This window comes from Microtus pennsylvanicus, chromosome 5, assembly GCF_037038515.1.
Source record: "Microtus pennsylvanicus isolate mMicPen1 chromosome 5, mMicPen1.hap1, whole genome shotgun sequence".
Classification (NCBI taxonomy): domain Eukaryota; kingdom Metazoa; phylum Chordata; class Mammalia; order Rodentia; family Cricetidae; genus Microtus; species Microtus pennsylvanicus.
In genome coordinates, this window is record NC_134583.1 from 119,529,167 (window position 1) to 119,544,334 (window position 15,168).

At 48.7% G+C, this 15,168-nt stretch overlaps 1 protein-coding gene across 1 annotated transcript in view; it reads right to left on the reverse strand.

Moving 5' to 3' along the window:
- The window catches only part of Blnk (B cell linker), a 65,841-nt gene that overhangs the window by 27,743 nt on the left and 22,930 nt on the right, over positions 1-15,168 (reverse strand). The window contains exons 3-6 of the mRNA XM_075974072.1: positions 13,247-13,296; positions 6,688-6,728; positions 5,247-5,403; positions 1,553-1,716 (exon numbers count right to left, since the gene is read on the reverse strand). Coding sequence (XP_075830187.1) covers positions 1,553-1,716; positions 5,247-5,403; positions 6,688-6,728; positions 13,247-13,296 — 412 coding nt within the window. The remainder of the gene's footprint in view (positions 1-1,552; positions 1,717-5,246; positions 5,404-6,687; positions 6,729-13,246; positions 13,297-15,168) is intronic.

A 15,168-nucleotide genomic window follows, 5' to 3' on the forward strand; every position in this document is an offset into this window, starting at 1 on the left:
TTCTCCTTGCAATGCAAAAGCTTCACCAACTGAACTATCACCTAGTCCCTGGCTTTGGCTGTAACCTTTTGAAAATCTCATCCTCCCATCTGCTCCTTGGAGAACACAGCCTCCTCTACACTTCTCTCCCACTGGTGCGGCTTCCTTGAGCCACCTCTGCAGGACGCTGTGTGCAGAACTCTGCCTCTCTGCCCTCAGTTCCCTCCCACCTCATCACAGAAATGGAGACCCTGTCACAGCCCATGGCGTCCCTTTGCTTCTGTGTCTAAATTCACAGAGAGTCTTCCTGGTTGGTTCCTCACCCTCTTCTACTCTGCTCTCCTGCTCCCTGTCACCTCTGCCCTCCTTAAAGAGACAGGATCACCTCTCTGACTGACAGACTGCGGATTGAGAGACCACCCCTCCCCCCAAGTCTGCTGCCCTCTGCTAGGGGCACTGAGTGTGTAGAGGTGACAGGGTTGAGGAGCCTTTCAGGATGAAGTGTGTATATGCTGTAGGAGTGCTGAGCCCATGGCAAAGGAAAAAGGGACCAGGATTCATTCACCACTGAGCCCAGCTACCATGAGGCTCAGCAGCTCTACTCAGTGCTGGCTACTGCCACCTCCAGTCCTCAGGAGAGACTAGGAAACCGGCTTTGTAAAAAGCCTGGAATATGATAGGAACACTGTGTGTGTGTGTGTGTGTGTGTGTGTGTGTGTGTGTGTGTGTGTGTGTGTGTGTAAGAAATACATTTATATCTCTATTTATCTATATACTTATTAAATAAATATAAAGATAATAAGGGAGGAAAAACCACAGTCTCAGAGATGTTGGGCAGCTAGCCCAAAATCATAAAGCTGACAGAATCAGAAGGGACTTAAACCTAGAAGCTGTCTCCACTGTGCCTTAAAAGCCTCTCTTTTCTGTCTCCTGATGGGAAATTATATTAGGATGCAGATAAAGGCTATTCCTCAACAGGTTCCCCAAGCCACAGCTTCTATCACCAGCAGGCATCTCAAAACAAGTGATTTCTTAGAGCAGCTTCAGTAAGATTCTGGTGGCTCAGAGTTGTCTTTAGGGTCCTCCTGTAGGAGTATCTTAATGGCTGTACCCTGCCTGAGGGCTGTCTTTCTCTTTAAAATGCAAAGGCCCTGGGAGCCAGGGCCACTAGGTGCAGGCAGCTATCATTACACAGGCTGGCTAGTTCACTGGGTCACTTTCAAAAGGTAACAATCCCAAGAGGAGGAAAACTCTCAAGAAGCAGGCATTGAAGCTGATAAGGGGAGTCCCCGGATTCCCCGAGGGGAGGGACAGCGGGGGAGCAAGAGCTCTGAGAGGCATGGTGGGGGCTGTAGGAGGGGCACAGATCCAGGACAACATCACGCTTCTTGGAAAGCTGTGATGATTAAAATGGGTCATATTGCCAGTTTGAGAGAAAGCAAGTGTCGCCTTGAGGGATGGGATGGACAGAGAGACAGCAGGGCTTGGAGGAAGGGAGGCTGCTTCAGGCCTACTCTTCTGGCCCCTCCAGCTCCCCCCCCCCCCGGCGGCCCTTTGAGCAGGCTTACTTTACCTCATCCTCAAGGAGGTCTTTGGGCTTGGGGGGGATCTGAGGCTTCTGGAGGGCGGTGGGAGAGGGCAGAGTGGAGGTCAGCCTCGTTTTCGTTGGAGGCCAGCTAGGCTTGCTGGGGAGTGACTTGCTGAAGGGTGGAGAGTGCCGCTGGCTGGATCGATTGTCTTGAACAAACATAAAAGAACATAAAAGAGGCTTTAGGCCATTCGTCGTATGGATACCGTGGGGTTCTAGGAAACACACAGCCAAAGGCATGTATGTGACTACAGTGTGGTGTCCTTAAAGAACCAAGTGAACAGGACAGGTAGACTGAAGCTCCCACCGTCTGTCCATCTGTCTGTTTACCTAGATGCTAACTAGCAGAAGGTCCTTAGGACCACATTCCCGGGGGAGTGATACAAGCCTACATGCTCTGGAGAACTGAGAGTTCCACATTCTGCTAAGCCCAGTGGGTGGAAGCAGCATGAGGAAGCAAGGAATGTGGTTCTCACTTGTGTTTACAGACTAGAACCACCTTCAGGACTTTAAAAGTGGCTGCATTATGGACCTAACTCTGGACTTCCGGATAAAGTCTATTACGTTGGGTTTTTTAAGTTCCCTGGGATTCCCAAGGGATCCCCAAGTGATTAGGAGGAATTCCTTTCCTCACTCCTGGAGAAGCCAGGTGACCCTGCTTTGTCCAGAATTGTCCCTTTCAGCAGGTATTTGAGAGCCCAGGCTCTGAAGCCAGACAGATCTGGGTTCCTTCTACTCTGCCATCGACTAACTGCGCCTGTTTGGACCAGTTACAGTTTCTCTGGCACTTCCTTGCTCCTTTTAGAGTAGAAGATCAGGTGAACCCAAAGAAAAACATATAGCTATCCTCCTGGGTAGGGGAAGTAGACAAGATTGCCAGGCAAAAAATCGGGATCTTAAGGGTGGGGTGGGAGGGGGGTAAGGGGAAATGGGGAGAGAAAAGTGAGAAGGGTAAAATGGGGAGATCTTGGGGCAACGGGATGATTGGGATAAAGGAAGGTTGGAAAGGGGAGCAGGGAAGCACATATCTTAATTAAGGGAGCCATCTTAGGGTTGGGAAGAGACTTGGACCTAGAGGGGCTTCCAGGTGCCCAAGGCGAGGTCCCCAGTTAGTTCCTGGGGCAGCTGAAGATAGGGAACCTGAAATGATCCTATCCTATAGCCATACTGATGAATATTTTGCATATCACCATAGAACCTTCATCTGGTGATGGATGGAGATAGAGACAGAGACCCACACTGGAGTACTGGACTGAGCTCCCAAAGTCCCAATGACGAACAGAAGGAGGGAGAAGATGAACAAGGAAGTCAGGACCAAGAGGGGTGCACCCACCCACGGAGACAGTGGGGCTGATCTATTGGGAGCTCACCAAGACCAGCTGGACTGTGACTGAAAAAGCAGGGGATAAAACCGGACTCTCTGAATATGGCGGACAATGAGGGCTGCTGAGAAGCCAAGGACAATGGCACTGGGTTTTGATCCTACTTCATGTTCTGGCTTCGTGGGAGCCTAGGCTGTTTGGATGTTCACCTTCCTAGACCAGGATGGAGGGGGGAGGACTTTGGACTTTCCACAGGGCAGGGAACCCTGACTGCTCTTCAGACTTGAGAGAGAGGGGGAGGGGAGCGGGGGGAGAGGGAGAGGAGTGGGGGGACGGGGAGAGGAGTGGGGGGGAGTGGGAGGCTGGGAAGAGGCGGAAACTTTTTTTTCTCAATAAAAAAAAAGGAAAAAAAACATTTCATATCCAATTAGTCAAAACAAAAAAAAAGAGTAGAAGATCACACTATGAACAGAAGATCACGCTATCCACCTTCGAGCTATCCTAGGAATAAGGAAAACAGCTGTGAGCTGAGTTCTTATTGGATTGGATTGACATAGTTCGTAGCGTAGGGATGCCCTGGCATCCTTCAACACACTGGCTTACAGCAGGCTGCTGGGTTTCCTGCTTCCTCCTGGGACATTACCTTGCCTGTCATGCCCTGACACTGTGGCCCATTCTTGCTTTCAGCATGCGTCGGAGGTAAGTGGCCAAGGTCACGTTTACCGTGCTCATACACCAGGGCATCAGCTTTGCGGAGCCTGTCATTGCCAGTTTTATTTGTAGCTCTTGGAGTTTTTATAGAATTCTGAATGTGATGCTTAAAACCCACGAGAAGTAGCAAAACACAGAAGGCAGGCTTTGAAGAACTGAGTTGTGGCTTCTGGCTTGCCCTGTGCACCTTCTACAGCCTCTTCCCTCTTGGGATCATCACAGTGAGTGAACAAAGTCACTTGCCACATCCATCCGGGAGTGAGTGGGGCAGGGCTTGGGGCATGCCAGTGTGGAAGGTGAGAGGTCCAGCTCACATCCAAGCTCTGCCACTTATATAACCGTGACACAGTTAGCTCGCGCCCTGCGTCTCTCCTTCCTCCACACAGTGAAGCTATATCCTTCTTCCTCAAGACTGGCAGGGCTAAGAAGCCATGGCTCTAAAGCGTTGCCCTGTAACCTATAGAACATAGCAAGGGTATGCTGCCTTGCTCACTGCTAAATGCTCGGGACTGAGCATGGTCCGAGGCCACAGGAAGGGCCTAACAGCTTCACCATGGAATGCAGCTCCAGCAGCACCTGCAGCCTCTGGGGAGGCTGCTGACGACAGTAGAGATGATCTTGCTGCATACCTGCGTCTTCACGCTCCTTGTGGACACACTCGATCCCCCCACCCCCGGAAACCTGCTGTGGTGAGAACAGGAGTGATTTTCCTATTCCCCCTGATGCCTTCCTTACACAAGCTACCAAAGAACTCTACCACCGACCCGCACCCCCAGCCAGCTTTTTGTTGTTGTTGTTTTATTTATGTTTGTTTTTAAACTATTTTAAAATTTGAGACAGGGTCTTGCTATGTTGCCCAACCTGGAAACTTGGACTCCTTCCTCATCCCTACCCCCAAGCTAGGATTGTGGGCCTGTGCTCCCACACCAGGCTTCCTGAATCACAAGAGGCATGCCTCAAAGCCAGACTTGTGCTGTGTCCACCGGACCTAAGAGAAAGAGTCCAGGCCCAGGGCTCACTGGCACCCCCAGCCCCCTTCAGACATCCACAGTCTAAATGGCCTGTGTATAAAGCCGTCTGGCACCAGAGTAGAGGGGACATTAGTGGACACTCAGGTCGTTGAAGCACACTGTTATTCTGTTTGGGCTTCTCAGAAGTTTCAGAGCCTTGAATGAAGGAGTTCCCCGGAGAAAGAAGATTAATGCCCAGGTTGATTTTCCATGAAGCTACAAAAGCAAGGGAGGGCGGCTTTTAGGGTACACTTTTTTTTTTTGATTTTGGAGACAGGGTTTCCTCGTGTAACAGTCCTAGCTGTCCTGGAACTAGCTCTTGTAGACCAGGCTGGCCTCAAACTCACAGGGATTCACCTGCCTCTGTCTCCCGAGTTCTGGGATTAAAGGTGTGCGCCGCCACCGCCCGGCCAGGGTACACTTCTTTATCAGTACAGGGAACCTGTTTAGTGCTCCCAATCTGGGGGGAAAAACGCTCCCCATAAAATGAAAAAGCCATAACATTGTTCCCCTACACCTGCCAGCTCCGGGGCTGCCGCTTGGAAGTGAGAGTAGAGAATGCCAGGGGACCCTCAGGCAGCAACTAGGTTTGCCCACCTCCTCTCCCTGTGGTCCCAGCCTCCACATTGGCCTCACCTACGTATTCGCCCCTGGTGAAGGGCAGGGCTGGATGAACCACCCTTGTCTGCTGCTCAGCAGGCGGTGGCTCATAGGAATCGTCGCCCGTCTCCTCCGCTGGCATCACGTACATCTCAGAGTCCGAATGTTCGTCTGGATTTTCATAGTCGCTGTCCTGCAAAGGTAAGCACCATGCTTGGTATCCCTGCAGATGCCAGTTCCTGCCTTAGGAGGCAGGAGCAGTTCCCGAGGCGGAAGATAGGAAGCGGAGGCCGCGGGAGACTGTTCGCATCCACCTGCTCCACACAACTCCGCCACTACTACACAGGAGCCGCACAGGACTCTCCAGGGCAGAGACGGGACCCTTGTCTCCTTTCACCTCTAACGGGGTTCCTTTGTCTGATCTAAGGGCTCTAGGAACAAGCTTGCATTTCATACTATCTGAAGTGGAGACCTACTGAAGTAAAAATAACGGCCAGGGGCATTTACCCAATCTTTATTCATCTTGGCTGTTTGACTTTGGGGTGCTTCCAAAGTCTGGTTTTCTTTTCTCTCTCTTTTTTTTTTGTTTTTGTTTTTGTTTTGTGTCCTACGCTCTCCTTTTAAAAATTACTTCTTATAATTACACTATTTTCCCTTCCCCTTTCCTCCCTCCAAACCCTCACATATATCCATCCTCGCTCTTTCAAATTCTTAGTACAGCCAGCTGTCTTTCTTTGCCCTCCTTTACCGCAGATGTGATCTTGCGCTGCCGCCAGCAGGGGGCGCAGCCTTGACACTGGTTTCCGCTACACTGGGTTCTCGGAGGAACTTTATGCCCAAGTGATCCACAGTGAGGTCACCCTTCCCCTTATTTTTCTTTTCTTTTTCTGCGGTTAAAGGAGGAGGAACTGCTGTCGTCAAAGACCACATCCACTCCAGGTGGTGAACACAGATTTGATTCTGGGCACTGGCCTGGATATCTGCATCGTGGGTCCTCATCCCCTCGAGGGACAGTAGCTGAGCCAACTCTGTCCTTGAGACCTCTGTTTCCTTATGTGTGGAGGTGGAGGTGTGGCCTATGTAGAATCCCTTACACATCAGATCAGAGCGTGCTAACAGTGGAAGGACACAAGGGTGCTGAAGAAAACTTTAGGATACCTAGTCGGCAAGACTCAGCTCCCAACAGGTGCGGACTGCGGAGCCACTGGGAGAAGATTGACAGTTCATTCTGATGTAGCACTGGCCAGTGTCGCTACGGCTAGCTTCCTGTTTTTTCGTTCGGCTGATGTTTTTTTTTTTTGGTCAAGTCAGCCACCAGTGAGGTCCCTGCCACCTGCTTTCCAGCCCTTCGGTGTCCCTCTCCCTGTGATGTTTAGCTAGCCATCAGCATTTGGAAACAAAGCACTTGGGAGGTCTCCCCAGGAAGTTGGCACCCCTACCCCCCACACACACCCAGATCACGGGAGCAGATACTTACAAAGTCATCTGACCACCGCTCCTCTCCGTCTGTAGGGCTATCTGTAACAGACAAGGGACAGAGAGCAAAAGCATGCATTCAGCTGGGCATCTCTAGCTGACCCCCGGCACCAATGCTGCCTGTCTCCCGTGAGTCTTCTGGTGCATTTATGTGGCCTTGAACCGTAATTGTAGTCATATCGTCATTTGCTTTTGATCCCCTCAGAAAGCTTAAATCTCAAGGCATAAAGAGAATCTCGCAGTAGCAGAGCAGCAGGTCACCTTTACCTAGGCCTGCCCGCCTTTGTCAAGGGACATTACCGGAATATTATACTTGCCTTTTTTAAAATAAACTCCATGACTATCAGGTCTAAGGGGTAGTCCCCCCATTCCCCTCCAAAAGGGCAGGCCCACTAACTCAGTTCAAACTTGAGTCTAGGCCCAGCTCAAACTAAACCATAGGAGGATTTCTGGTGGTTACAAGCCGGCATTCCTCAAGAACTTGTGAAACTGGTTCCCATTTGCTGAAAGGGGTCATTTCCCTTACCTTTGAATCTCCAAGGACATGCACTTTGTGGCTGTGTTCCAGGCTCCTACAATCCCTACTCACAAGTACTTGTTATACATTTCAAAGCCCCTATCCTGGCCCCTCTCACCTCAGATCTCCACTCTCTTTGCTACCCTTCCCCCAACCTTATTCTCTCTCTGTCTACCTACAGTAGCCTGATCCTCCTACATCAATCAATCAATCAAAACAATGACCCCCAGACGTGCTCATAGTCCAATGTGATGGAGCTAATTCCTCAATACAGGCTCCTTCTTCCCAGTAATTCTAGCTTGTGTCAAACTGACAAAAAACTCCAGAGAGCAGCGCTGGAAACTGGCAGGGTCAGGATTTAGTGTGGGGCCTGAGGAAGGGGCTGGGAAAAGCTGGCACGGAGAGGGGCTTTTAGTCTCATCACTGAATGCCTCAAGAGCTCCCTCTGCCGTCGTATGCATTCACGCCTCCACAGGGTTGTCATGGGGCCCATATCGAGGCTGGGTCATGGCCTTGCTGTGTAACTTTGGACAGTCTTTTGCCTCTCTGGCTCTACTTATCTTGGAAGCTTAGACTGAACGGTCTTCCAGTACTTTCCAAGTTTTGAAAACACCGTGAGCCCAAGTCGTGTCTCTCTATTCTTGGTTCCGTGCGGACCCCCAGACACCGACTACAGTGCCCTCTCTACGGCAGTTCTGCCCATTCCACCAGGGTGAAGGCAAGCAGAGACATGGAGTAGCAAGGGATGCTGGTTCCACTCAGGACAGCCGGACAGTGCACAGGGAGTGTCAGAGCTCATTTCTCCAGGACCAAGGGTGGCTGTGTAGACTCTGGGCTTCTGTGGCAGGGTGGACCCGAGAGCCTTTCTCCCCATGGTCCTCTCCTTCCTTCCTTTTAAACATATAATATTATTTAATTGCTGCCTATTAGGGTATGTATGCCTATGTACACATGTGGATGCCAGAGGCAGCCATCAGGTATTCATCTTCACCCTGCTTGTTAAGACAGGGTCTTTCAGTAGACCTGGTGCTCACTGCTTCAGTAGGCAGGCTGGTCAGCCGCACACAGCTATACACAGCCTTTAGGTGAATATCCAGGATTCGAATTCAGGTTCTTTTGCTTTTCACAGTGAGCACTTGTATCTACTGGGCCATCTCGCTAGCCCTAGATGAATTATCTTTTTAAATAAAAGTTATTTTAATTGATACATGAAAACATAAAAGTATCCAGCTCAATAGATTAATGTGTGGTCTTTCAATATTTCAATACGCATATCCACTGTATCCCGTTTAAGGCAGGGTAAACACCCCGTCTCTTCACATGGGACTTTCGGCATCTCTCTTTAGTTATTGGAATTAGTAGTACATTGTTCTCTATAGTCACCTGTGAGGTAGCACCCCGGAATTTCATGCTCCCACTGGACCCATTACCCAGCCTCCCCCACCACACCCTTATCAGCTTCAGGTAACCACTACCCTGGTGGTCGGTGTCTTGGGTCAGTTCGGTTCTGGGAGAGCTGCCGTGAGAGCTTTCACAGGCAGCATGAGAATGTGCTGGACTTGTCTTTCTGAGTCTGGCTTACTTCACTTGGCATAGTGACCTTCCAACTCCACCCGGGCTACAAATGACAGGATTCCATCCTCATAACGACTGAATAGTATTGCATTCTCTGTGGGCACCACGTGTTCCTTATCCACTCATGAGCATGGAGTCAGGCTGTCTCCCTGCCTTGGCTCAGAAGTGAACACAGGAGCGCAAATGTTAGTGAACACAGGAGCACAGATGTTAGTGAACACAGGAGCGCAGATGTTCCCTTGGTATATGATTGCCTTCTCTTTGGCCATTCATCCTGTGGTCCGGTTGCTGGATCACAGGGAAACACTAGTTTCATTCTTTTAGGGAACTTCTACTTTTTCACAATTGGTCAGTCCCCTCTCTGCATGACATCAGTGGGGACAGGGTTAGTACTAGGCAAACCTCTGTGGGTAGGTGGCGGTGTCTCCTGAGAGTCCCTGAAGATGAGGGGCAGAGGCTGCAAGTACAGAAGCCTCGTTCAGATCTGATCCCTCGGGGGTTTGTGGAGTGACCTGAGGATTTCCGCAGTGACCCATAAAACCCGAGGCCCTTCCCTTGGAGGTGTTCTTTATCTGCAGAACTAAGACAAATCCCCCCACCCACCATGTCTGTCTACGTGTCTGTCTGTCTGTCTGCCTGTCTCTGTCTCTTTATATAACCTCTGAGTTCCTTGGACACTCCCTGCATTGAGAGCTTCAGGGCTAATTTCTGAGTCGGTGCAGGCAGTTGTGTGGGAACCCCAAGACACAGGGGAGCAGCTGGAAATGTCCCTGGGACAGGAGCAGCTAGGGCTGGGGGAGGGCAGGACAAGAAAGGACACTGCAAGTGTTGATGTTAGTTTTGCCCAAAGGAGTGAGAGGGAGAGCAGGAGGGGGAGCAGGCCCTGTTCGTTGGCCAAGTGCACAGGACTGATTTCTAAGATCAGGAACTAGGACGGATCGGGTTTAAAGCAGGTTTGTTTCGCTTTAATATGTGGGAATTCGTGCTAATTCTGACTCAGCAGCTGTGTGGCAAGGCTGCTGAGGTTATGTATGTCTAACGAGCTCCCAGCTGACTGCTGTCACTATACTAGGGATCAGACCACGGAGCAAGCCACACTCCTGTGTTCCAAGAGATGCTGTTTTACTGCTATCAAGGCTACATGGAAGGGCTAGGGCTGTAGTTTGGTGGTTGAGTACTTGCCTACAATATATGAGGCCCCTGACTTTGAGCCCCAACACTGTATAAGAAAAGACTAAATGGAGCCTTTCAGGAAGAGGTCAGGGGTTTGAGGTCAGAGAAGACTTTTGGAGGTCCACTAGATGGAAGACACGCATTCCTAAAACCAGGGAATGTCAGAGTGGCTTGCTGCAGCATCAAGACTCCGGGTCCAAAATCTCCCTGATCTCCATTCCTCCAATGACACGGATGAAATGAAGGGCGATGTCCATTGCTACATGGCCAGTTAGGGCTAGACGTGAGAGGACCTTGTCACTGGACCCTGTGACCTGTGACTGCACTCTTTGAGCCATCACGAGTTCAGTGGCGCCGGGAGATGAGGAGAGCTGTGTTAGGGCTCACTTCTCTGAGGGAGGATGAGAGTTAGGAATGGAATGAGACGTTGAGGGCCACTTAGAAGCTCTGTCCAAGGACAAGAGATGATGAAGGGGGCTGAGCTGTATCCATGGCAACAGGCAGGAAAGATACTTGAAGGCTGGAATCAGTGGGATTTAGAGGAAGACTCGTTCCTCCTGCAGAGGACAAGGAAGAGTGGGAACTGACAATGAACCCCATGGCATGCGGCTTAGGCAAAAGGATGAGAATATGGCAGGTGTTCTCCGCCTTTCACCAAAGAAGAAAACAGAGAAGGAGGAGCCCATGGGGAAGGGGTGAGCAAGCCACAGTGAGGAGAGAGTCCCTCCTGTAGTTGGTTAGCCTTCTGAGACCTGACTCCGAGGTACAGCATCTGAGTCTGTCATTTCCAATGCTGCTAGTTCATTCCCAGGGGACAGATAAGCTTGCACATTTGTCCCCTGGCACTTGAATCGGATGTCACCTTCTCAGAGGGACTTTCTCAGACTACCTAAGTTGTCCCCCACCTGCCGTGATTCTTTGCTACTGCACCTGCCAGTTTCTTCCTATTTTTTTTTACAGCAGCCATCATGTTTGGGAAATTATTTTTAAAATGTGCGTTTTCATGTGCATGAGTGCAGATGTATGTAAGGGCAATCTTGGATGTCATTCTTGGCCTCGCCTTGTTTGAGACGGGGTCTCTTGATCATTTCTGTGTATGCTAAGCTAGTTGGCCCACAGACTTCTGGGAATTCTCCTGATTCTGTCTTCCATCCTACCACAGGAGCTGGGATTTCAGCTGCTAAGCAGGCACTCAGCCTGATGTAGTTTCTGGGGATCTAAACTCAGGTCCTCACGTTTGTATGACAGGCCTTTTACCCAGTGCCACACAGGACAAACTTGTGGCATATTTGTTGAGTGGGTTAAAGCCGAGGCACCTGGAGATGTTTGTTTTATAGAATAAACAGTCAAAGTGACATCATTTCTGCATTGTCTGCTTTGATGTCTTTGCAATGGCAAAATTTGTACAGAGTGGCCATTAGGAGGCATAGCAGAGCCCTACATCCAGTCAGGGCTGTCCGTCCCTTGGGAATCAGATAGGTTTTGGAAACCATCATGGGAGGTGGCCTCATTTGTGAAGGAACTACTGGTGGGGGTGGAGGGAAGTCCAGATTCGATGTTGGACTGAATCACCTCTAGAACTCCTCTTAAGCAAAAGGATTCAATCTTCCTGTGATTTTCCTGTCATCCCTGTCTGGATACTGAAAAGGTCAGAGCTGTTCCCTTTATCCATCTTTGGAGAGAAGGGACGATTTGTTCACACTTCGATGCTTGGGAACAGGTTTCCTCGACTTATGAATTAGGTAGATTTTTAAATTCCTGGACAAAAATCCCTATTTCTTAGATCCATGTTGCACAGGAATCCATGGCTCTCTGTCTGAACTTTGCTGAATGCTTGACAGTGTGGGGTTCTGTCTATTCTAGACAAAGATGTTGAATGTTTGATTTTGATTACCATTCCTATAAGTCTACCGATCTCAAGATTAATCTTTTTGTGGCCAAATTTTATTCTCGTTGAAATGGAGCTGTGTACGTGCGGGTATATGTGGAGCTCAGAGATTGATCTTGAGTGCCATTCCTCGGGATCCCTCCCCCTCTTTTGACAGAGTCTCTCACTGGGAATGGTTACCCAGCAAGACCCAGGGATTGGCCAGTCTCCATCTCCCCACCACTGGGACCTCAAGTGAATGTTACCATGCACAGGTATTTTATTTTGTTCTCAAAACAAAACAGGGTTTCTCTGTATAGCCTTGGCTGTCCTAGAACTCACTCTATAGACCAGGCTGGCTTTGAGCTTACAGAGAGACCCACCTGGCTCTGCCTCCCGAGTGCTAGGATTAAAGGCATGTGCCACCATGGCCCGGATCATGGTCAGCTTTTTGTATAGTTTTTGGGGGTCAAATTTAGGTTTTCATGCTTGCATATCAAGCACTTTGCTGACTGAGCCATCTCTCTGGTTCCTTAAAAAGCTTTTATGCAGGATAGATTAGTCCCCGCTGCCATGTACTGCACAGGACTTTGCTTTCCTACAAATGAAATTGTAGATCTTTCTAATATCAGCTGTCCTCCCTTTGTGGCTATCAATTGCGCAGCAGCGTAAACTATATTTCACTTGTAAGTATAGCACTTCTACTTAATACCTTGTATGTGCCAGACACTTGGGAGGTGTGTGACAAATGGGTGGGTAGGTAGATGGATAGATGGGTGGATGGGTAGGTAGATGGATAGATGGGTGGATGGGTAGGTAGATAGATAGGAGGATGGGTGGGTAGGTAGATGGATAGATGGGTGGATGGGTAGGTAGATGGATAGATGGGTGGATGGGTAGGTAGATAGATAGGAGGATGGGTGGGTAGGTAGATGGACAGGTGGATGGGTGTGTATGTAGATGGATAGATGGGTGGATGGGTAGGTAGATGGATAGATGGGTGGATGGGTAGGTAGATGGACAGGTGGATGGGTGTGTATGTAGATGGATAGATGGGTGGATGGGTAGGTAGATGGATAGATGGGTGGATGGGTAGGTAGATGGATAGGTGGATGGGTGGGTAGGTAGATGGATAAGTGAATGGGTGGATGGATGAGAGATAGATGGATAGATGTATGGATGGGTAGGTAGATGGATAGGTGGATGGGTGTGTATGTAGATGGATAGATGGGTGGATGGGGTAGGTGGATGGGTGGGTGGAGTACATTTTCACTGAGCACAGCAGTCAAAGGCCTCACTGATATGGTCATTCTTAAAATCAGGCTGAGCATCTTTTGTTTTCAAGTAAGTACGACTTATTTCCTTCTCCAAGAAATAAATAGGAGCATTAGACAAAAGCCAGCTAATGTATTTCAGAAATACTCTTACCTAACGCATAGTCCCTTCGAGGAACACTGGGAGGTCCTTTGACTTTTAGCCTGTAGATGAGAACCAGTAGAACAAGGGTCAGTGGGCAGGACAACTGATGTCAAAGCTCACAGCCCAAGCCAACACAGAGATAAGAGACAGATAACTACCAGAATATCTTCTGGGCCCCTCACACTGAGAATTCAGTGTATTGAATCTAATGAAGCCATTATTCTCCACAGTGTACCGGGAGCCTATGACTTGGCCCAAGCCAGGCTGAGCCATAGAAGAGCTCTGTGAAACCCAAAGACCAGTCAACGCGGCACTCAATGATTGGAGGAAGAGCAATGCTCATTGGCTGTTGGGAAAGTAAGAGAAGATGACCTCTATTTTAATGGTTCACAAATACTCTTTTTTTTTTCTTGATACAGGGTTTCACTGTTTAACTCTGGCTGTCCTAGAACTCACTTTGTAGAATCAGCCTGGCCTTGAACTCACAAAGGTCCTTCTGCCTCTGCCTCCTGAGTGCTGGGATTAAAGGTGTGCACTACCTGAGTGCTGGGATTAAAGGTGTGCACTACCACTGCCCAGTGCACACAAGCTTTTTAAAAAAAAAAATGGGGGGGGGCAGAATCATCAATATCAAGTACTTTGCTCATAGTTTGAACAAAAATTATTTTATACCATTTAAAAACATGACATACAAGACCTAGGCTATGGCTTCGGGCTAGAGCACTGTCCTTGCAGGTGTAAGGTCCTAGGTTCAATCCCCAGAATTAGGGGGAAAAAAACATAACAATTAGGTAAGCATCATCTCAAGGTGAAAGGTTTAAAGTAAATTACTAATTAATAATAATTGCCCATTTTACGTAAGAGTGATATCTTTATTAAATTAATGAAATTTAAATACATATAGATAAAACTTATATCCAGTAGCCTTTAATAACTAAAATATTATTTCCTTTTATAGAATCAGTATATATAATAATAATTATCTATATTTATTTATTTTAAAACCAACATAAGAATTTATATTTTATTTTAGAAATACACAAACCCCTTACAAACCAAAATTGTAGAGATATATAACAATAACAACAATATATATGTAATACAAAATAGCAATATTTGGTTTTGTATAGAAATCCTACCCTTTCCATCATAAGCTCTCCTATCTATATTTGCATCCCGTTCTCATCATAAACTAACAATTCTCATCAAAATAAACTCATGGTGAAGTCTAGAAAGAGATTGTCAAAGGGGCTGCATGGGAGAGCAACAGAACAAAAGGGGGCTGGTGTCCGGGGACAGCATTTCAAAACACCCAGGCCAGCTCCTACCCACTGTCATCCTCTACTCACAAGAGCAAACGTTTAACCGCTCAGCTCATCTTAGAACAGAGGACAAACTCCAGGGTGGCTCTGCGACAGGGGGGAGTAGTCAGTAAGTGCTGGCTGCTCAAATGTGAGGACCAGACCCACCCACAAAACAGCTGGGCATGGCGGAGCCTGCCTATTAATCCAGTACTGGGGGCCAGACACAGGAGGATCCGGGGAGTTGACTGGCAGTCAGTCCAGCTGAGCTGGTGAGCTGCGGTACAGTGAGAGATCCAGGCTCAGAAAGCCAAGGTGGAGCACAGTAGAGGAATGTGGGACTCCAGCAGTCTCCACACATTTGCACACAGACATGCATATGTGTGCTCACCCACAAAGATGTGTACATGCAATACAGGGAAAGAGAGGCGCTGACCACAAGCCAGGAATAAAAGGTGAATTCTCAAAGTAATAAGTAGCTGTCAGCTACACACCAACTACACACCAAACCCAGTACTTCACAGGCCTCTCCACATGCAGCCCATGGCCCATGAGAACTCCATCCAGTCTTTGTGGTAGAGAACCCAGTGTGCTCGACCGTGCTTCCTCCTCTTAAGGGAGAAACTGTTA